General features: G+C 42.5%; 1 protein-coding gene across 4 annotated transcripts in view; it reads right to left on the reverse strand.

Annotated features, from left to right (window-relative positions):
* The window catches only part of COBLL1 (cordon-bleu WH2 repeat protein like 1), a 114,502-nt gene extending 91,340 nt beyond the window's left edge, over positions 1 to 23,162 (reverse strand). For 2 of the 4 annotated variants that reach the window (XM_084811867.1, XM_084811860.1), the window contains exon 1: positions 22,405 to 22,785. In XM_084811867.1, coding sequence (XP_084667993.1) covers positions 22,405 to 22,451 — 47 coding nt within the window. In that variant the 5' untranslated portion in view covers positions 22,452 to 22,785. Of the gene's footprint in view, positions 1 to 22,404; positions 22,786 to 22,855 lie in introns of those variants that run through there. The other 2 variants (XM_084811871.1, XM_084811879.1) reach the window with 2 other exon arrangements.
* Positions 23,163 to 23,426: the final 264 nt, after the last annotated feature.

Below are 23,426 nucleotides of genomic sequence, written 5' to 3' on the forward strand. Positions count from 1 at the left end.
TTGAAGGGAAAGTGTTTCTGCTCGACAAATACACAAGATTATGGATTGTTTCTCTCTCTCTTTCTGTGCAAAATGATGCTATATGTTGTTCACAATATTGCTGTGGTTTGTTTGTTTTTTACTACTGATACTTTTAAATGTGGTTTTTAATAGCTGTAAACCACTTTTGAGTATTTTAACAGAAAGCCTGTTAATAAGATTTTAAAAGGAAACACATTGATCTTTTTAAAAAAATCAAGGAAGACTTATATGGCTTTAGAAACTAGTATATTGTAAAATTCTGTGCATGCATGAGTCAGATCTTGTCATTTATAACTTTAAGGAATTACATAAGTAATTCATCATTCAGTATGTGTCTTCTTTTTTCTTCTTTCGGCAATCACATATATTGGATAGATTCAGCAAGCCACACTTGCAGCATGTCCTTGATAAGTAACTACTATTACTCAGTGCAATGTAGTTGACTAAAAGAAGTCTAACACTTCCTTCTATAAATAGAAGCATATCCTTTCATTTATACTGTAATATTTTTGCAATGCAACTAGCATCCTGTTTTCCCTCTGCAAATGCAGCTATGTAATTAGTATGCAAGCTTTGTGTATCACAGTTTCCACAAATCCCCTCCAATCTGCGCCCTCCAACTTTGCAAGGATTTTATTTTTGGGAGAGTTTGTTGCCAAGCTAATTCCAGTTTTACTTATGTGGAATGTACTCTTCTCTCTCACACACGTATTGACTTCTAAATTAAGGTTATGTCCATATCATCTAATTATCACAAGATCTGCCGAGCTGGCATGTTCCACACCTTGTAATCTGCTGCCCGTCCTGTGTTGCCCCCTTCCCACCCCCCACCCCCACACATGAAGTGTTCAGTCCCATTAAACAAATATTTCTCAAAACTATTTTGGCAAATATCTTGCACTATCCCTCTTCTCAACCACTATCCTGGCTGCCACTTCCTCTATTAGAATTGTGGAAGGCGGATTACATATAAGTATTAACCACAGACATCTCAATAATTTATTATCCTGATTTCTTGGGGGGTGGGGTGGGGGTATTGTTTCTGACTTTATCCAACTCCGGTGACTTCATAATCCTGTTATACCGCCACCACACCTTTGCCAGATAAGAAACCAATCCCACAATTGAATGAGGAAGAAACATATATGTATAGAAAATACACAAAGATAAGTACAAAGATAACTGAAATGAAACACAAATATTAAAAAATAAAACGCTATGGTCTGTAGGCCAAAGAGCTTATAGAGCTTTGGGACAATGTGTACAGTTTAACCACGTGCTCAGCATAAAGGTCACCATCAGGTGGTGCTGAGTAAACCATCCTCTCTCAGCATAGATACTGTAAGGATAAGCAACATAAGGATGAACATAAAAACTGTACATTTATTTTTATTAAATAAAATAGAGCACATTTCTCTTGAAAAGCTGCCTAAGAATACTATGGAAATTAAAAATGCGTGTGTGTATTGTTGTTAGTCATTCTATCTTGTGTGTGTGTGTGTGTGTGTGTATTCCCAACCTAATGTAAAGTATTAGTTTAATTACATGTAAAGCTATCAATACTATTCCATAAAATTAAAAGGGATCACTTTTCCATAATAAAAGCTTTTTATTAAAATGCAGTGAAGGAGCCAACCACACACACACTCACCCCATCCCCCCAATCATCTCCTCTCACTGGCTCTGCTCACCCAGAACTTCACTTCTAAAAGTTATCTGCTATTCCTGTGTCTAACAACTCCCATGCTACAAACACAAAGCCAAATAGTAGCTCATATATACTGCAGATGATAATGAACTATTTACATGCGTCATTGCACAGCAGTTTATCAATACACAGCAAGATTGGTGCCCAGAGCAGATCTTAAGAGTACCACAGTTACCAGTAACTATGATTACGCCAGTGGCATGGCAATCAGCCCAGCAGGACTTCTGAAACTGACCACCAGAGTTTTCTGCTAAACCAGAGGCAGGCAATGTTTTGGGTCCCATGGGCACATCTGGCAATTTGAGAAACTTCTTGGTCAGTATAGCTGGTGGCCCACATGCTCTGAAGCCATCTCAGTTTTATTTTTTAAGTAAGAGAGATAGGACACCTTGGCAGGCACCAAGAAAGGTGTCTGGAGGTATACTGGTGCCTGTGGGTACCATGTTGTCTACCCCTGTGTTAAACTATAGCAATATTCCATAGTTGTCACTGATGCACAAGTTCAGTAATTTTTACTCAACTGTGACATGGAACTTTTCAAAACTGGTTTACCTATATCATTTTGTCAACAGCACCAAAGAACAATATCATGATTGAATACTAATAAGAGAAAAATTAAACCACAATGATTGCAAAACTGACTTTCAACACAATCCTATGAATATTTACTCAGAAGTAAGTCCAAGTGTGGGGCTTACTTAATCCCTAGTAAGTGTGTATAGAATTGCAGCCTCAATATTTCACAATATAAACCTAATAGTTTTATGATACTTTGCATCAATGATTTTAAAATTGCTCCATAGATTCATCAGTGCAAAGTTCCTTTGTTGAAATGGGTAATCTATTCTGCTTTCTCAAATATGATCCTGCAAGGTGGGTCCATTTGTGTTCTGTTTGTTTTTTGCTTGCTTTTTAAGATTCGGCTTTTGTAGCATTCACTCTGAAATGACAGCACTATACTGCAAAATCGCAGCCTCTTACCTCCTGAAAGCAAGCAGAATTTTTGTCACTGCATCAGGACAATGACTACTTGTGTAATGAGAAATGGGGATTGGGGTGGGGGGAGAAGCTTCAGAGCTGTCACAACACAAGTGCACTTTCATAAGAGAAACCAGCCTGTAGGTGTTGGGTAAACTTTTCAAACCCTGCCCACATACTGTACAAAGCCAGTCTATTACCAGCCTGCAATACTGCAGAGGGTGATGCTTCAACTGTTTCATTAAAACACATGATTTCCAAAGGTTACAGCTATGCCATAAACAAATTTGCTCTGGGTTGTGTTTTGGCAAGCTAAGAATCTTCTACCACCACCGTCTGTGCTTTTTTGGCTGCTTTTCAATGTAAGGAACTACAGAAAGAAGAGCTGGCTGTTTGGAGGATGGAAAAGAATTAAAACCAAGGACCACACTCCTATAAATATAGAGAGCAGTGTCCAGAATGTTTGCTTATGCCAGGTAATTTTTAGGTGTGTTCCTTTATATGCCAAGAAAAATAGCCCTGTTTCTCAAGCTTGCTGTATTCTTGAGATTCACAACATTTTTTCATAGACACTGTAGAACATCTCTACTAGTAAGGGCTGGAAAGGCAGGATCCCATTTTGAATGCTTGCACAACTATGCGGGAAGAGAAGGATTTCTTAACATTCTGATAAGTATCTCAGTTTCATAAAAAATTAACCATGCAGATAAACAGAGAGCAGAAGAAAAAGAACAATAAGAGTCCAATCCTATACATGTCTACTCAGAAATAATACCCATTGATTTCAATAGGGCTTACTCTCATGTAGGCTGGTACAGGACTGCAAACTAAATCTAGTCTCGGGGTCTTTAATTAATTCTGCAATGTAATTTCCTTAAAACAGTAATGAGTAGTAGGGTACATTTAAGGGTAGGATTGGTCCTAACAGGACAAGAAAAAAGCAACATGTAAAAGTTGAAAAGGTTGACATACGAGTCAAAGAGGAGTTCACAACAGAAAGAACTGTTTCTGCAGATGCAAAAGGCATAGCTGCACTACAAGGGTACAAATACTCAGCTCAGTATTGGATTGGCTCTACCCAATATTGGGTGCAAACCCAATATTGCCCTCCAGCTTTGTATTAGGAGTGGCAGTGGTAGCGTGCAAGCTATCTTTCATGGAAATGTGTCAACCATTACTGGTCTTCTCACTGTGGATTCCCAGGGTATCCTGGGAACAATTAAAAAACACTAACTTAAAAGGTTAACCAAAACTTTATTAGCAGAGACATTGCATATGTTCCTAAGGCTACAAATGTTAACCTACCTAATGCTAAAGAAAACAGAACACACATGCTTCCGTTATTACACAATACCGCTAAGCAAAGGCACAATTTGCACCATACCAGAGATGGTATATCAGATCTGTTCTGCCTGCCTACCTATGCAGTAAACATCTTGGGTGGCTTTTGCAAATAATCTGGTGAACATGCAAGAATTATGCTAAGCAGTGGGGAAGTGCTCAGGCATTCCTCTCCTTTTAATTGTCTGGTGCAACTCTGTGTTGGTAAATCATTTACAAATGATCTGAATTTAAACAGAGAATGTGTAAAATTCAGTGGGCTGACAAACTCAGGGAACAACGTTCACTCTCTACCTACGCTACAGTCAGAGCCTGTTGCGAGCTTCCCTTCACATTTCTGATAAGATGCCAATAGCCGAACTTGAAATGGCAAATTATTGCCCATGCTTGTTTAATTTTTGGTTTGCTTAACAGGGTCACAAGCAAGTAGTAACCTTTTAACTGGTTTCACAAAGACCATGTGATATTTTCCAAAAGGGATAGAATGTCTATGTTGGAAAAAGAGTGTGCCTTAGCATACTTTAGCCCATGTAATGGAACATCATGCATGTACCTGAAACATGTGCCATGTGAGACAGTGTACATGCTTTTTCCTACACATAGATGATATCCATGTATTATCATATATGAGGCATTCTGTTGTGTGCAATGAACACCACTGTAAAGGCAATGGAGAGGAAAGTGACTTTGACCTGGTTCGCACATAACAGCAGTTTTAAAACCAGCGAGTTGTCAGGAACAAGTGGGACAGAGCGGAAGTGCTGCTTGCAGCGCATTCATTTCTTCCATTTTACAGCTCCTTGGTAAGTTGTGCTGAAAGACATGCGAACCCAGACCACTGGGCTGTTTAGGGGCTAGACAACCCAGCAGTTAACCCACGTCTAGGTTCACACGTCCTGCTACACAACCTATGAAGGAGCTGGTCGTGGGTTGCGCTGTAAAGCGAAGCAGGTGGGCGCATTGCAGGCAGCATGCCCATTCATGCACAGCAACCCGTCAGTTTACAAACTGACAGGTTTTTGAGGCATGCAAATGTTTATAAATGCCTTTTCCCTCTCGCAAGAAACCCAGGGCAGCTTACATAATCCTCCTTCTCACCATTTTATCCATACAGCAACCCTGAGAGGTAGGCCAGGCTGAGATTCAGTGACTGGCCCAAAGTCACTTAGTGTGCTTCATAGCTGAGTGGGGACTAGAACCTGAATCTCCCAAGTCCCAGTCCAACATTCTAACTACTACACCACACTGGCTTTCTTATTATAGAATAATAATGCTGTTCTCAGAGACACCACTGGTGTGGGTGGCAAAATTTGCCCCCAACAATAGAAGTCACCAAGTGTTGAAGGAAGTGCAGACACCCCAGCACAACCTCACTAACATCCCTGACTTATCAATACACTGTTATCACTTAGGGGGCAAAAAAGAAAAAAAGAGTGGCTTTATTAAAACATGCACATAGAGTTACATACTGTTAGACCAATGAAGCTAATTTATTGAGAATAATGTTTACAAAAATAAAAGCTTCAATGCAGCGGGTGGAGTCTTCCAGGCATCTTCTCCTGTGGATCAAATAAAGCAGGGAGGGGACCAGTCTGGAGTGAGCATGACTCCTAAATTATCAGATGGATAAACGTGAACACTAATGCCTATGCTGATAATCTAGGCAGAAGGAGGGTCACCACACCCTGATCTTCTCCCAATTAACCATATATATTGAAAATAACAGTTTCTTAACCCATGTCTTAATTTAGATAAGTTATGGCTAGGATCCTATGGAATATAATGAGATTATGATATGGTACCACATGTTGTGGTTTTGGAGGCTTGGTACTAGAACCATTTCCTCATGTCATTGTGCCCTTGTCCAACTCTGGGTCCAGAGTCCATGCTCTCACTTCACTTTGACAACTAGGTGCACTTCTGCTATGCTGTCCCATATCTCTGTGGAAGAGAAAGGGTTCTGCTTCGTAAGACAGTTCCTTTCCACCATAATGCCACATACTGCAAGCATACTGACCATTGGGTAACAGCACATTTACTTTGCCCCATACAATATCCATACCACTCCCCACCCCACACTGAATTCTAAGGAAAAAGTAAATACAGTCCATCATCACTGACAAAAACAGTTCCCTAATATAGGCCTGGCCAAGTGGATTCATATCAGGCACTTACTATAAATGACTTCCACCCACTTCCTAATAAAATTGACTGAAGGTTCTTTTCCAGAGCCCTTGATCTCATTTTATATTTTGGATTATATCGGGATTAAGAGAGAAAGATTTTTGAAGTTGCTCTTACAAATGAAACCTGTTGTCATGGTTAAATGGTGCAATGAAAAAAGAATTCAAGAAACAGTGGTACATACTATAAATACTGATGGGACTCTCACAGTGATTCCTAAGGCAACACAATCAGTACTTTATAAGGAATACATTCAACAATTAATGCAGACCACATCTAAAATATGTACAGTGTTTTGATAAACTGCTGGGCACTGTCAGATTAGATGTATTATGCTATATGTAATTTACCACATAACCCAGCATTTTAAGAATGGTTGCTTTTCATTAATGTCTGTATCAATGTTCCCCAAACTGGTGTCCTCCAGATGTGTTCAACTACAACTCCCAGCATGCACCAGCCAGCCAGGCTGGGAGCTGTAGTCCAAAACATCTGGAAGGCACTAGGTTGGGGAAGGCCATTCTATATAATTATGAACTAAGGGAGATTGTTTAAGTGTTCCCCACAAAGCCTGAATAATTAGGTTCTCTCACGCAATATTTTTGTGTGTGCAAGTAAAATATTTTGTGTGAACAACTAAATATTATGGCCATGATTTCCCAGCATACATACATGTCATGGCAAATATCCATGTGCTATATTGTAACGTGTGAAGTAGCTCTGAGATCTTAAAAAACTTTATGCCTTAACATGGTTCAAACTGACTTGTGCTCCAACACTACGGAGAAGCCACATAATTGGTAACATACCTGTGTTCCACCTCATTGCTATGCTGTTTTCAAAAGAATGCAGGCAACTGTAGTGAGTCAATCAGATTTGTAGCAAGGATGCCTTCCCCAAGAAAACTGGCCATCTATATCCATTGTACAAAACTGCACATTGGTTTTTTCCAGTGCCTGGTTGAGCAAATACATTCTTATTTACACCAAGTTGCTTTAACATTGCTCTAATAATATTAAAGTTCATTTTTATCCTAAATTTAACATCCCTGTTTCCACTTTCATGCCACACTGGCCGCTTCTTCTCTCTTCTCCTGAGAGGACTTTGTCATCCAAACAGATGAAAGAACCAAGGAAAGAACCTCTATTGCTTCAAATGGCCTAGTCTGCTGCCCATCTCCCTGAAATTACCAAGTATCTACTGCCTAAAGAAATAAGAGAGAAATGAAACAGGTATTTGCATTGCTCCATCAGCAGCCCACCCATTCTCTCTCCGTTTTACAGCAGTTTAGCTATCCATATCAAGGTAAGAGAACATCTGCAACCCTGATTTCAGAGATCTCTATGGAGCTATTAAGAAATAGTTTGGGTCTTATATTTATTTCTCTCCATTTAATTTAGAGAGGGAGGTTGTGTTAGGGAAGCAATTTTGATTTTAATAACTGAGTTAGAAAGGGAAAGAGTCAGGTTCCTAGTTTGCACGTAACAATAACCCAGAATATGGATTGTTGCCTTACCTATCATTTATCTGCCAGCCAATCACACAAAGTTCAGGTTGTTTTTTCAATTCCTGAGTTGTTTGATTCCTTCTTCCTTTGCCTGCTCCCCGCTTTATCTCAAATGCCTTTGTAGCACTGTAGTACCGGCATATAGAGTGGCCAGATTTTGTTTTGTTTTTACCACTTTTGCCTACTATCTCTGTAGCCTGGTGAAACAAGCCATGAACAATCCATGGTTCTGGGTTCAAATGTAACAACAACAACTCATAGTTAGACCTCCTAACTCACTATCCAACAACAAACCATGGGTTCTCTTCCTGGGTTGTTTGTGGTTAACAACCCATAATTAACCCATAGTTCTGGATTCACATGTAACAACAACTCAGGATTCAACAACCCGTACTCAACCCATACACTGGGTTGTCGTTATATGTGAACCAGGCTGGTAACAGTTTTCATATAGCTTTAAATACTCCAGTAAGTATACATACACACAGAAATAATATACTTATTAAAACTAAGCAACAAAAACATATAAATTAACACCATATATAAAAGGAAGCTTTGGGATCCACTTCCATGCTCATCATTCAATTTCTTTTTGGCAAGGTCTATGTGGTAATTCAACACATGCATATACATGGCTCATCTTGCATCACTCAGTGACTCACAGCTGAATCTGTGAACTGCTCCCACTGAAAAATGTGTTAGAGGTGATCTGATGTCGAACCACTGACTGTCATGATGATCTGCAGAAGCTATTTCATGCATTCAGATCATCAGGTAATGGCCATGCATGTGTGAACTAGGCTCAGCTTACTATGCCTTATTCTATGCAGTGAGCTAATATTTCATTTTACTGGGGGGGGGGGATTCCAAAGTCAAATCTGCTTGTGTTTAGAAGACAAAATAAAGGTCTCAAATGGCTGGGTGGGATTCAGAGCTTTCAGTGGCCTCTTGTTACTATTGTAAGTGTTCTTAAGAGGTTACCAGAAAGAAAGGAAAAGAGTCTCAAAGTCTATCTCATAAGTACACAAACAAAATTGACCTTCATCTTAAAGTAACTGTTCACGTTTCTAATTTACTCAAGACAGAATTTGGTTAAATCATCAGGCTGGAGCAGAAATTATTTAATCACTGGTATTTTAAGGAATGTCATGGCATGACTGCTCTTGGTCTAACACAGAACAAGCATTGTTCAGACTGTTCTGGGGGCTGTTCAAAGAAGTCTTTTAAAATAAGATTGTGCCACATTTCCCATGCTAAAGTAAAGTAATTATATTCTGAGGATTGCAGTGGGCAAAGATTATTCTCTCTCTTTACATCCACAGCACTGCTTCAAAAGGTTTCCCCCTATATCCCTGCCATATGGCTTATATTATCTACCTAGCTATTCATCGTGCATTTTTCAGGCTTATGGATTTGCTAATGGTTATTGATTTTATTGTAATCAATTTGTATTGTATTAATTGGGCATTTCTGGGCCCATTCAAAGGTATTACTGTGTGTGTTTTTATGCTTTGAATAATTTGGAAATGGTGCTGTTATGAATTTACTTACTACACAATTGGTCTCATCCTTAATTATGCTTTGATATGCTTTTGTTTAATTTATTATCATCCAAAACTTTGATAGTTATTCATTGCTTAATTGCATTAATCACGAATTACATTTTATACAGACCAGGGAGAGGCCATAGCTCAGCAGTGGAGCACCTGCTTTGCATGCAGAAGGTGCTGGTTCAATCCTGGCATCTCCAGATAGGGGTGGGGAAAGAACTGGAGAGCCGCTGCCAGTCAGGGCAGACAATACTGCTGGGCCAAATGGACCAATAGTCTGACTCAGTATATAAAGCAGATTCCTATGCTCCTATGTAATTGTTTCTAATTTTTTTTGTGATTATTGTAGAACTGCCTTGAGCATAATATATGGAAAATAGTAGCATAAATAACATTGACATTGAGGGTGCCATTCACAGTGGGAAGGGGGAAGAGAAGGGTGTGAAAAATGCTACTACAGCAAGGGGCACATTCCAGGCAATACTATAGCATCCAAGACTGGTGCTGGATTTATACTGCTGTGGGATGCAGATGTAAGCAACCCATGCAGGGCTCCTGTCAAAAGCCTCACCTTCTGCCAGATTTCACCCACCTTCATGATACCACATATCCCTCTCTGGTACCTACACACAAGAGCCAAATACGCTTAACATTATTCACAATTGTCTGCTCTATTTTAATTTATGCTGGGGAGGGGGAGAGATAATGCAGATATTACTCAGCAGTCTTTTGCACAACTTAAGAATTTGCTGAAGAACTGTTTTCTCATAGTTCTGAGTAAAAAAGGCTCATGAGAGTCCTTTTGCAAACAATTTTTCATCACACTCAGCAGCTGACACACATTCAGGCTCCCTGGGGCAACACCTCCCAAACAATTAATGATCCTTCTCTTAATCTCTGAAGATGCTTCAGATCACCCACAGAGAGAGAGAGAGAGAGAGCGCACATATAGTAGCATTTCTGTAAAAACAGCTGGCATATAGCTGTTCCTATAAGCATAACATAAAATTACTTTACACCAAATACTTTAACCTGTGTGCTTTTCTACACGAGGCTGTTAATCCATTGCACCTACTTTCTGTTTTATTGTAGAATTTAGATCCAAGCACTACATGAGCATTTCCTTTCCTGCTTTTTCGCTACATAACTGCTAGGTAGTACTGTGGTGTAGAGGAATAGTGCAAATACACAAGAGGATAGCATGCTTTCTTTCATTTTCACAATTAAATGCCGTATTTTCCCTGCTCTAAAAAAAAAAAAAAGCCTCTCCAAAAGTGCTGGTTAGACACGGAAGCAAAACTGGAGGGTTGCAATATCATCTAGAGAACATGTAAACAACTGTGAGTAGGGAGTGATGAGCACAGGATATGAGGGCTGTGCAGGGACCCCGACAGGACTTGGAGGCAGCTTTGAGGCTTCCAAGGTGGGTCTGACCTGATCTGCTTCAGCCTCTGAAACTGAAGCAGGATTCTGATGTCCAAATCCCGCTTCGGATGCCCCACTGCACCAGACCCCAGCTCCTTACCTGGGCCCTCAGGACACGCGCTGTCAGCCATCTTCTTCCAGGGAGGCCACCACCGCTGCTGCCAGATCCCTACCTGGGCCCTCAGGACATAGCAACTCTCTGTATTCTTGAACTATATCCTGCAAAAATGGTGGCCATTAAGTACGCTACATTAATGGTGCATACTTCACGGCTTGACAGCTGCCATTTATGCAGGATCTATTTCCAGAAATACAGGAAGTCGTCATTTTAAAAATGGCAACCCCCTGGAAGAAGAGGGCGCCCAGCGCGTGTCCTGAGGACCCAAGTAAGGAGCTGGGGGCTAGGCAGCTGGGCAGCAGTGGCATGGTTGGGCTTCCAGATCGCTCCGAAGCGCCTCAGAACGACCCAACCCGCTTCGTGCTGCTTCATGCCCCCTCCACCCCACCTCAGAAGCAGCACAAAGCGGCCCACTTCAGCTTTGAGTTTGGGCTTCGGGCTGAAGCGGTGCTCAGCCCTACAGGATATATGCCTCATGCAGAAAAGCCCTTAGTCTCCTACTGGGAATGCATTCTAATGTTTTACTGCAGTTGTTGTTTTTAAGGCAGGCATATTCATATGTGCGAGAAAGTCATAAATCTTCAACATACAAATTTATGCTACAAATATCCAACTTTTGAGACTTCAGCACACTGCATGAGGAAAATCACCAGCCTACCATTCACAGCGAGCATTGATTTGACACTGACTGTGGCAGTATACCTTAAATGGGATGGATTCAACTTTAGAACCTCTGAGAGTCAGCTCAACAAAACCATTATTCTTCCTCATGTCTCCACTGCTGCCTGCTGTACAGCCAGAGAGATTTTCTCTCCATTATAGTAAAACTCTATGAGAGTTACAGAACCCTGCAGGAAGCCAGAAATCAATAATACTTGGGTTTCTCTTCATCAATGTATAGCTTCATCATCAAATAGCAATAATCCTCAGTTACTTTTGTCAGAGTGTATGCAACAGCAGCAATATCTAAACCAAGAAGGAATTTCTCGGCAGGAAAACCAAGTCTGCAATTTGGTAAGCTAGCCAAAGCACAGTAAAGAAAACAGAACGCCAGACATAGCTATGCTGAGTGTATATCTCTGTGGAGTAGGAATTAGCTGTACATTGGGTGGGCAATGAATTTTCTACTGGATCTTGTTGAATTATCCCTACCCCAGGAAGCTTTTCTGTGCCTACCATTTATCTTTGTGATCACTTTCAAAATAACTTTGAAGATGATTTGCATATTACTAACTGCTTTATTGTATATAGATGCATGAAGGGTGCCTTCTCTAATAGTGGTATTCTTGCTTTATCTTCAAGAACAGCTGCTCTTTACTGATTCTATTCCATAACTGTATTCACACTTAAAAACAAAAGAACCACACTGGGAGTTAAAAGTGTTTCAAGTATAAAAGGCATCAGAACCAGCAAAGAGTGGTGGGGGTGGGAGGTTTGCTTTAGAAGGCACTGAAGGTATTATTTTATTACATAACAATATGGTCTGGCCATGTTGGCTGGGAATGACGGGAGTTATAGTATGACACATCTGGAGGACACCAGCTTGGGGAAGGCTACAATGAAGTATTCAGTTATATCCTTTGGTTCTAGATCTTTTTTCTTCAAACGTATCTCCAACAGACTTCTAGAGGATAGCATTCATCTTGGGCAAAGTTCTGAATTGCCCATCCTGTTTCTCCATCCGTGCTGCACATTATCCTCCCACACATTTTTCTTCTTCGCTCTAGTAGTCACATTCCCCAACCCCCTAAAGCTCCCTTGATCTGCTTTCCACAGCAACACTCTCCAGTGGTGAAAGGCTGTACGAGCAGCACCGAAGATATTTCAAACATGCGACGATGATTTCTGGGAAGTTTTACTAGGAACCAGACCAGGATACAGCAGGAGTAAAAGCACAATACTGTGTTATAAGGCTACTTAGTGCTAGCATAGTTTTAGAACCAATAAGAGGTACTACCAGAGATATTTTCTGCATTGCTACATGCAATCATCTCAGCACCCTCCATAATAATTGAAGAGAAGAAAACATAACACTATATTTTGTGCCATTGAAATGAATCAAGGTAGTTGTGACTAACCTAAGACTCATTCATTTCAATGGGTCTACTCTAAGTAGAACTAACTTTGGATACTATCCATAGTTTTATAGCAGATATGTGCACATTACAATGTGCAGTTTTCAATTTTAACAGACTGCTGTGGTTAACAATTTTTAAGGAGTCAGGAAAGGGTTTAATCTTGAAATATGGGGAGACTGCTAGCAGTGAACTTAAATGTTATGGTAATGTGTGTTCTCAGGTTAAGTGGAGGTTTTTATTTTGCACTATTATGTTGTCTCACCTCTCTGCAGGCAGATAGGTAAATTATGAGATTAAGGTGCAGCAACAGCTAGGCCAGCCTTTCCTGGGATGATCCAGAAGTCGTTTTAAGACAAAAAATTCTAATAGACATTTAGCTGAAGTAGAGAGGACCTACTTACACACTCTCTGTCTCCATGTTCAACTCCATTCACAATATTTGTTCCATATAGTTCTGTATTCCTTTCTATAATTATTACTACTACTTTTTTATTCTGCCCTTCCTTCAAAAAGTTCAGGGTGGTGTACAAGATTCTCCCACTAATAGTTTCTCCTCCTGACAACCTTGTGGAGTGGGTTAGGAAAGGAGATAGTTCACCCATCATTTGTTGTTGTTGTTGTTGTTCAGTCGTTCAGTCGTTCAGTCGTGTCCGACTCTTCGTGACCCCGTGGTTTATAAACTACTCACAGTAGCTTATTTTGAAAATAAGCTACTGTAATCCTCACATGATCGGACAATTACGCTATGCAGCATGATTTATCCCCCCCACCACCACCCTTCCTTCCTCTATAGTTCTCCCGCTCTGCCAGGATGGTATCCCAGCTTCCTTTGTGGTGGAAGTCATATCCCACCATTCCTCGTACCGCCACCATGCTTCCCAAGCAGGATTTCCAAACCTTCTCTTATATCCAGCAGATAAGGGGGTGGAAGATCTAAACCCTTGGAAGTTTGCAGGACAAAATTTCATATACAGCTTTCCATCATGGGAAGGCACCCAAGGCAGAATTTAAATCCTGCATGGCTCTGCCTCTCCGTGGGCAACATGAGGGTTTGACACTTTGGAAGTTTGCAGAGAGCACTACCAAGGGAAGGGTGAGGGCACAGATGGGCAGGGAGTGCAATCTGTTGCTAGGCAGATCTAGGAAACAGACATCACCCAACAGGAGCAGAGCAGCGGCAGTGGTTTTGACTGCTTTTGCCATGCAACTCTGTAAGCTATCTGTTTAAACCACTCTGGAGTGCCAGACAACACGATAAGCCATGTTGGTTAAAATAAACCTCACTGCAGACCATGGCTTATCAGGCTGGATTATTTTGGCTAAATAAACCACTGTGGTTGGGGACAACCTGTCACAGATGACATGATAAACTATCATGGCTAATTCAGAAAAACAAACCATCGTGGCTTATTGTGTCATGCAAACCCAGCCAGTGAAGTCACCCAGTGAGCTTCATAGCTTATTGAGGATTTGAACCCAAGCATCCTGTGTCGAACACTTTAACTACTACACTGGCTCTCAATGTTATACACCCCAATTATTTCTTTTTGCATAAGCTTTTCAAAGCAGGGACCAATCTCTGAGCAACATTTACATAGAAAGGACACCTAGAGAAATATTCCTAGTGGGTGCCTTACAGCTGCATCCTTCCCCATGAGGACAGGCCAAAGCTCAAGTAAATTTCAGTAGCCTCCTAACACCTTTTTATTGGGATTGGCTTTTGTGTTCAGGGTTAAGCCAGGGTTAAGTTTGTTTATAGCCTGTCCTATCTGAAAAGCTCAGGGTGAGTAACACAACCAAACACAACAAACCCCCAAAGCTTAGCAAAACAGAATTAAATTCTGACACACACAGAAATCCATTACAGATTTCACATTTTACACTGGCATAAGCCTGTGCCTCAAAAGCTAGCTCAAACAGGTCCGTCTTCTAAAAGAGGTCAGGTTTGGTCTCTGGCTAGACTCCAATGGGAGTGCCTTATGTGAGGTCATGTGATCTTCTGCCCAACCTCTCCCATTCCCTTTAAAGCAGCCTTCCAAACCTGGTTCCCCCCAGATGTATTGGCCTGCAACTCTCATAATTCCCACCTAACATGGCCGCACAGACTGGGAATGTTGAGAATTCCAGTACAAAACATCTGGAGGGCACCAGGTGAGGGGAGGCTGCTATAGAGATGCCAACCGTATTGACAATATTATTGCTCTTATCCCAACATCTCTTGCAAAAAGAGAAAGAGGTCTTACACATCACTGAGTATGCTTTCCCGATCTTTTTATTCTGCTTTGTATATATGATCACCTCTACCATATTATTTGTGATCACTGCTACAATATTATTCACTGTCACCAGATAAGGCTATATGCAAAGAGTGACCTCTCAAGACATGACCCTGTGAAATGTGCTCAGAACTTTGTTTGAAATATAAGAGATGGTTACAGCTCCATGGGTTATTGGCATGCAAACATTAACTATTAACTAAAGTGCAAAGAATACTCTCCTTTAAAATAAAATCCTATTGTATTTTTGACTGTTATGAACAGAGAAATGTCAAGGGTAACACAGAATTATTCTCTAAATTCTCACACTTCCAAGCCCAATCCTAGGCATTGCTGCAGCCTCATGGTGGGGTGTACGGACTGCTATGAAACATAAAACTAGATTAGCTGTGTGGGAAGGCTGCTTCAGCAACATAACAGTGAATCCAAATGTAATGGAGATCAGGTAGCTACCAGTAGAGTAGCACTCCTGTGTTTCTTCCCCCTCTCTCTCTCCAGTAATGTCCAATAAACTAAACTGCGTAATATGATTTCAGCACACTCCAACTTTCACCAGAGCCCCAAACCCAGCAGCTAATGAAATGAAGAAAATTGTAATGCCATGAAATCAGGTTGTATCCAACTTCAGTCTAGCTTAAGTCTGATTCATTTCAAGGGGCCTACTCTAAATAGGACTTACACTGGATACAACCCATAATGTCATGAATTTTGGTTCACCAGATGCTAGGGTGGACAAAAAAGGAGAAGATGATGGGCTGCTGCTTTTGTCGGCCGTATGATCTTCATAATGTCTGCCTCAGTGAATGTTTACAATCAGAGCATCTGCTTTTTAATGTCTTGCAGTAAAAAAAAAAAAAGCACATCCATATTTTATTTAAAGTCAATTGCTTTCAGCTAGTGTGGGGCTTAAAAGCCACATCTATTTTAAAACCATCTGAACATCAGAGCATGGGAATGACTGCCTTTACTGTGTTATTTACTAATTCATTCAGAGGAAATTACTGTTACAAACACTGTCCGTTTGGGGGATTACACAATCTTTCCAATACCTTCAGTCAGATAGGGAGGCATGGGAACTGCTGTGCTGTAATAAAATGTTTCAGTGGATCATGTTTACTAGCTAAATTCCTAAATTCAAAAAACACATTTTTTAAAAGATTAGTGGCTACTAATCTAGCACAAACTAGGGCTAAAATAAATACCAGTAGGTTGACATGAGACCAGAAAAACACATACATTAGTCATCTATGATTTAACAAGAAGACAGTGCTGAATCATTTGATCTTACATACTGATGGTCTCTCCTTTTTCTATATGCACAATATTTTTTACAGTCGCTATGACAGCCAAACACATACACACACACACACACAAACTGAGCTGAGGGCCACATGTTCACTGAAGTTAACAAATAGTTTCCTTTCAACATCATTAAAGGGAAGAAAACATCACCATTCTTAAAAACCATGTTGTTCATCAGTAAAAGCCAACAGGTACACTCAGTGAAGGTTTTCTGACTCCGAATGCAAGCCTCCCTAAGGGCACATCCCTAAAAGCACTAGGGGACTGAGCGTACTGTACCTAAAGGACACTCATAACTAGAGGAAGCTTCAGTTCACATTGTGTCCTACCCAGTCCAGGCACCTGACAATCACTGACATGGGTCAAGCGTGAGCTGTGCCATGCAGAAGTGTAGCACTAATTCCTATGCACCCTTTCCCACATCAGTATCCATGTAGTGTACTGTTTGTACACTACATATGAAGCTACTTTATATTGAGTCAGACCATTGGACCATCTAGCTTACTAACAGCAGCTCTCCAGGGTTTCAGATAGGAATCTTTTCCAGCCCTAACTGGTGATGCTGGGAATTGAACATGGGGCCTCCTGCCTGCAACGCAGGTGCTCTTCTGCTGAATAACAGCCCTTCCCTGAAGCAAAGCCTTGACTTTGGTTCTATTCATGTGGCCTGTGTAATAGGAGCACAAAGAGTGACAAACTTGGCAGCTACTCTAGAGCCGTGGAATTCTCCCATGGAGATGACTATCCCATGCAGACCCAAGGCTTCTGGCTCTGCACAAGCATAAATATACACATAACTTGAGCACACTCCGGGAGAGAGCGGAGGACAGGAAGGCCTGGCATGCTATGGTCCATGGGGTCATGAAGAGTCGGACACGACTTAACAACTGAACAACAACTAGAGGTGATGGCAAGCAAAGGGCTGGATGCACCTGATCTTGCCTGATCTCGGAAGTTAAGCAGGTTCAGCCCTGGTTAGTACTTGGATGGGAGACTGCCTGGGAATCAGGCTTCCTGTATTGAGGAGGGTTGGACTTGATGGTCTTGTAGGCCCTGTCAGGGTGGAAACTGAGCCCATAGAGCCCCAGAGCAGTTCTGATTCTGAGGAGGAACAGCAATCCGTGGGAGAGGAGCCAGCTCATCCCTCACAGGCACAGCAGCTGGCAGAGATTCCTCCTGCCGGCAGTCCTGAGTTAGATAGTGATCCTAGCAATGAGAAAGTGCGGGAACGAGGCTTGCTGGATGCTCGACGCAGACGCAGAGAGCGACGAGCGATGGAGGGCGTGGAAAAGAGGTGTAGCACCCGTTTGGCGCGCAAGCAACGGCCACCTCCCATGGACCCAAGGGAAAGAGGAAGGATCTCTCCCTAGCCCATAAGTTCTGGGTCTTCAAGTGACTCTCTTTCAAACAGGGATCAACTGCCTATTCGAAGCTTAGGCCACTCTGCTGTTCCTTGCTTTAGTCGTTGGTGATTAGCATCTGAAAGAGTCATTAAGTTGTAACAGGATTAAAGCTTTGAAAAGAATCCTTTCATCTGTGTCTTGAGTTGGCTATTGGAGTCTACTGAAAGAGGCCGCCAGGGAGCTCCTGACAGGCCCCTTTCAACCCTATGACTCTACGTCTATGTCTATGCTGAGGTTGTACGAGGAGAGGCAGTGATGAGTTGGCATTGTTCATCAAACACCTGTGATAGTACAATCCTATTTACACTTACCAGGGAGTAAGTTTTATTAAACAAAGTCAGACTTAACTTCCAAGTAAACATATTTGTTGTTGTCCATCCCTGTGTTTTTGGTGGTCTTTTGGATGGACACTTTTAGTAGATCCGTATAGTTTTAATAAATATGTTGTTATATATTGATTTTTTGTATTTTATTATTTTTGGTAAATTGCTCTGAAGAGCACAATCCTATGCATGTTTAGACAGAAAAAGGTTCTACAACTCCTAGCATTCCCCAACCAGTCCTACATGTATAGGACTGAACCCTCAGATAAATTAAATAGGATTGCACTCCAAGGATATACCTACACTGAAGCGCAGTCTAATGGCCCTAAACAGTGCCTGGATGGTAGACCTCCTGTGAACCATATGAAAGGCCACTCTGAGCTCCTTGGAGGAAGAATAGGGTATACATATAACATGTAGGTAGTTCATGGATTATTTAGTGAAATTTGTTTATTTGTTTGTTTTATTGCATTTCTGTACCACCCAATAGCTGAAGATGCCTGGTGCCGTAAACCTAAATTTAGATATGTGTAAGTCCCCCTCCTTTGTATGAAACTTGTTCCTGGGAATGGCAGGAAATCAAGCGGTAAACCCTGGTTTTTCATAGGATTCTTAAGCTTATACCTCAGGGATTATGTCTTGCACAGAAAAGTCAGCTACAAGCCAAGTAACCTTTATTCTGCCCTGGTTTGTTTATTTGTTTTATTTCAAACACTTCTACTCCATTTTTCCATAAAATGAGCTGGGTAGCCAGTCTAATTTGTTCTCCTTCTATTACAGTTTGTCTACTTACCGTGCTTTGGCATGAACAACTGACAAGAAGCAGACTCATTTTTTTCTCTTCCCATCTTCTCTTCCTGGCTCTCATACATTACAAGAATTATCCTGCAATACTTCAGCTAATCCAGACTACTGAGAAATATTTCTTCTACATAAATAAACTTTTTAAATAGACTCAGTGTCCTGACAGATTTCCTGCCTGTTACCAAAACATATTAACGTACAATGATATGAACAAACAGGTTCTGGCCTGTTGTTTAAAAAAAAAAATCCTATCATAATCTACAAGAAAATGAAATCTGCAAGTACAACTTCTTTTGTGCTCCCACTATACTTACACACAAACACCACACAAAAGACTGGTTAGATTATTTCTAGAACAGTATACTCTATCTCAGACACGTTCGTTGTTTATACCTGTACAAAATGGCTTAATGACCAGTACAATGCATAGGGGAAAGGGATGTGGAGCTGCTTAGCCTGGCTACATTGTCTCTGGTTTCCTGGGTTCAGAACTCTGAGTAACAAGGCCAACACCTGAGTATGTCATACAATGTTTCCAGATTGTCTGGCTGTCATGTGCTGAACTACCTGTTCTTTATTTTGTGTACACAAATGCTTAGTATAATCAGTGCACTTGTTAACCCTTCAGTTATAGCTCCTGAAGAGGAAGTGAAAGAGACTGGAGACACAGGACTTCTCCAGGCCAATGACGCATGCCTCAACCGCTTCAGCCTCTGCAGCATACCCCCAAATCAGGTGCCAATAGTGGTACATCACATTCCTGCATAATAAGAAAGGAAAGTACCTTGTTGCAAGGTGGAATGGATAGACTTGCATTTGTCTTTTTAAAAAAATACAGGGAGATTTAATGGAGAGAGAGAATAGAAGCCTAATGACTTTGTAGGACCAGAGATCCACACATGTGCTCACCTGATCACAGCTGGTAACTGTATCTTTTAATCTGGTGAATGCACAAAGAGAGATACACAGGGACTCATCTCTTATTTCACACTGGGCTTTGGAGGCACTCAGAAGCAGCAAGAAGTGTAACTGCTTTCAGGTGTCTCTGTAGCTTAGCATGATGATGAGACCCTGTCATTCAGGAACTTCAGAGGTAAATGGGCTTATCCTTGACCTCTTACTGGACTTCAGAGACACTTAGAAGCAGCAAGACCAGATATGAGCGCAAGACGCCTGAGTGGCAACCATTTTTTAAAGTTGTAATCCTATACACACTTACTTTGGAGTATGCCATGCTACTGAACACAGCAGAAATTACTTCTGAGTAAGCATGCATAAGATTTTGCTGTTAAAACATCATTTTTCCACACTTCAGTACAGCAAGTGAACACTCGCCCTCTAGAGAAGTTAAACAATCTGAGAGATGTTTTCAAAATGGAATGCACAATAGTGTGGTGTCACATATACAATCCAATAAGATCCTATGATGCTTGTGGAACCACATACTACAAAGTACTCACTTTTGCAATAGTCAGGGGAATGGAAGTGAGAAACGTGTGTCCCTGGTGGTAAAATATTGCAAGTTAAACTGAGAAATGTAGCCCAGTTGAAATTTGCAACCAAAGGGCTATCTGGAGGAAAGATTATTGGAGCCCATGTAAATGTGTAATAACTGTACATTTTTTTGCACGCATGCATGCGCACACACATAAACCATCGAGAAAGGCTTACAGCTAAAGGGATTTGATCTCCAATCTCTGCATTTTATTATTTTTAGATATGCACTTCCATGGTCCCAGAGCCTATTTTCCTGGAGGTATCACATGTGTGTGTTGGAAGATCAAGGGCATGTAAGATGGCACTCCAAAGTTATGGGGCTCACTTTCCTTGGAAGCCTGTTTAACCACAACTTCTCTTATGGCACAGAGGCAATGTTTAAATTTTAATTTAGCAGTTTGTCTCTTTTTGCTTTCAGTAACCAAAGAATGATAAGAGAAAGATAAAATATATATTGATGTATTTTTCATATGCACTGCCTGGCACTACTGGAATGTTTGCATAAACAAAAAAAATGTATTTTATTATAATTATGCCATTTTCATTAGAAGAACTTCTGTTCCCACTAACATCCAGCATACTTTCCTGTTGAGACAGAAAGTCATATTTCCCCTTAACTACTTTGTGTACTATTATCACATCTCTCTCTCTATCTCTCTCTCTCTCTCTCTCTCACACACACACACACACACACTAGGACCAAGAGACACACACCATTGTTTGCAATACAGCCAAGACGATTTTCAGCCCCTGCGCAGAATCCTAAGCATCCCTAGGTGTTGTCTTTCAAATACTCCAGCACAACACATCACCCTTTATCAAGCTGAGCCAACCTGACCTCCCTTTCCAGAGCCATGGTATATTATTTTACTGAAGTTGAACAAGACACCTTGTAAGGTGCGATACTCACCAGCACATTCAATCCACATGCCTCCCCTCCTCCACTGCAAGTGTTACCAGATTGTATTTACTTTGAAAGGTGGGCTTCCCCTCCTCACTTTTAAAAGACATTGTTCCTTTTCCCAGTGGGGGGAATAACATTTTACACCAGAACAGATACCCATTATTTCAGGACTTACAGAACTTGACTAAAAAAATCCTATACATACCTACTAAGGAGTAGGCGCCGCTGAACCCAGTTGGGCTTACTTCCAAACCAACGTATGTGCATTCAGGCTTCACGTTTTATACCTTTCAGTGACCTGTACCGCCCAATTCTATACATGTTTACTCGGAAGTAGATGCTCCACTGACTTCAGATGGTCTTAACTCCCAGCCCCAAGTTAAACAGTAGGATATTACCTACTGTTTAACCGATATCCTCTTAATATTAATAATAATAATGTTATACACGCGTCTTACAGTGCGATTCTAAGCGTGTTTGCTTAGCTAAACTGAAATCCCCATTTAGAACACCGAGAACAGTGGGACAAAATCAGAACGCGCCACGAAATACTAAGGGATTCCTCCTCCTGCCCCCCCCCCCCCCGAGAACAGCAGCTCTTCGGACCAGTCACTCCAGCAGCTACGTGACATCTGTGTAAAAGTCAAACGCTCCCCCCGCCCCAACTCTGCTCTCCATAAAACTCTCGACATTTATTACCAATGCAGGTAATAAACTAAAAATTCTTGAAGGGAAAAAAAATAGGAGGGAAGGAGTGGATAGCGAGCGACGAGGGGGGGGCGGGAGAGAGAGAGAGAGAGAGAAAGAGAGAGAGACAGCGGCAACTTGTGACTCGGCCAACTCGCTTGATCAATTTGCGCCTGCGGAGGCTTGCAAACTTTGAGTTAGTGAGCGGGGTATGAGGCCTGGCTCACACATGCGTTTAAATACACAGGGGGGGGGGAGGTGTAGCGAGAGGGGGAGGAAAAAAGACGGCGGCGCTTACCCGGGGAGAGGCAGGCGGGTCGCTATCGTGCAAGTCTGCCCGTCCATTCCTCTTTGAGGCGGCTGGAAGCTCCAGGTGGAAACTGCCGCGGGGGGCGGGCTCCGAGCTGACCCTGTGGCGTGAAGGAAGCCGCCTCGGCCGCAGCCGCCAGGCGGCCGCCCGCCCGCCCTCTTCCTCCCTCACCTGTGTGGAGCTCCCGGTGGCGGCGGAGGGCTTACACGCCGCCGCCGCCCGCCGCCCGCCGCCCGCGCGCCCCGCGAGGCAGGCACCGCATTCTCCCTCCTCCGCACGCCCGAGCCGCGCAGTCGTGGGGCGCTCCTCGGCTCCGGCTGCCCGCGCCTACTCGTGCTATACGCTCACCCACCTCCCTCCCCTGGACTCAGCGGGAGCCGGCGGGTGGGGAGGAGGGCACGGAGCGCCAGCGGGATGGGAGGCTGCTTCGGAACCACACCTTGGAAAACTTCGCCAGAGAGAAAGAAACTGGCAGCGCGGAGCCTTCCTGGCCGCCAACGCCAGAGGGAAACAGAGCCTGCCTGTTTCTCCACAGTACGCACGGCCAGTTCTGCTGCTCCTGCCGCCGCCGCTTCTCCCGGCCCAGCGGCTCCCCGCCTACCAGCCCCCCAAGACTCGCACTACACCTGGGGGGCGGAGGGAGCGGCAGGCTTGCCAGCCTTTTCCCAGTTTCCCCCGGCAGGAGGAATCTGTCCCGCTTCCTCCACCTCGCCTCGGCGCTGGAATTTGTTCTCCCCCCTCCTTTCGCCCAGCAAACTGCCGGAGCAGCTGCGTTACTGCTACCGACGCCGCCAAGCGGCTGTCTCCCATTCCCGCCGCTAGGGTCTGAAAGCCAGGCGGGCGAGAGAGCCTTACAGGTGGCGGCGGCGAGGAAAAAGCCTGGAGGGAGAGCTTCGGGCATCGGAAAGGGTTAATCCTGCTGCCACGTTTCGTCCTGCACTCTCCAAGGCCACCTCGGGACGCAGAGGCGCGTCGTCGTTGTTTCTCTCCTCTCCTGCTTTTCCCTTTTC

Source organism: Heloderma suspectum, chromosome 1 (assembly GCF_057233095.1).
Source record: "Heloderma suspectum isolate Gila_16-S chromosome 1, 16-S_ref, whole genome shotgun sequence".
Taxonomy (NCBI): Eukaryota; Metazoa; Chordata; class Lepidosauria; order Squamata; family Helodermatidae; genus Heloderma; species Heloderma suspectum.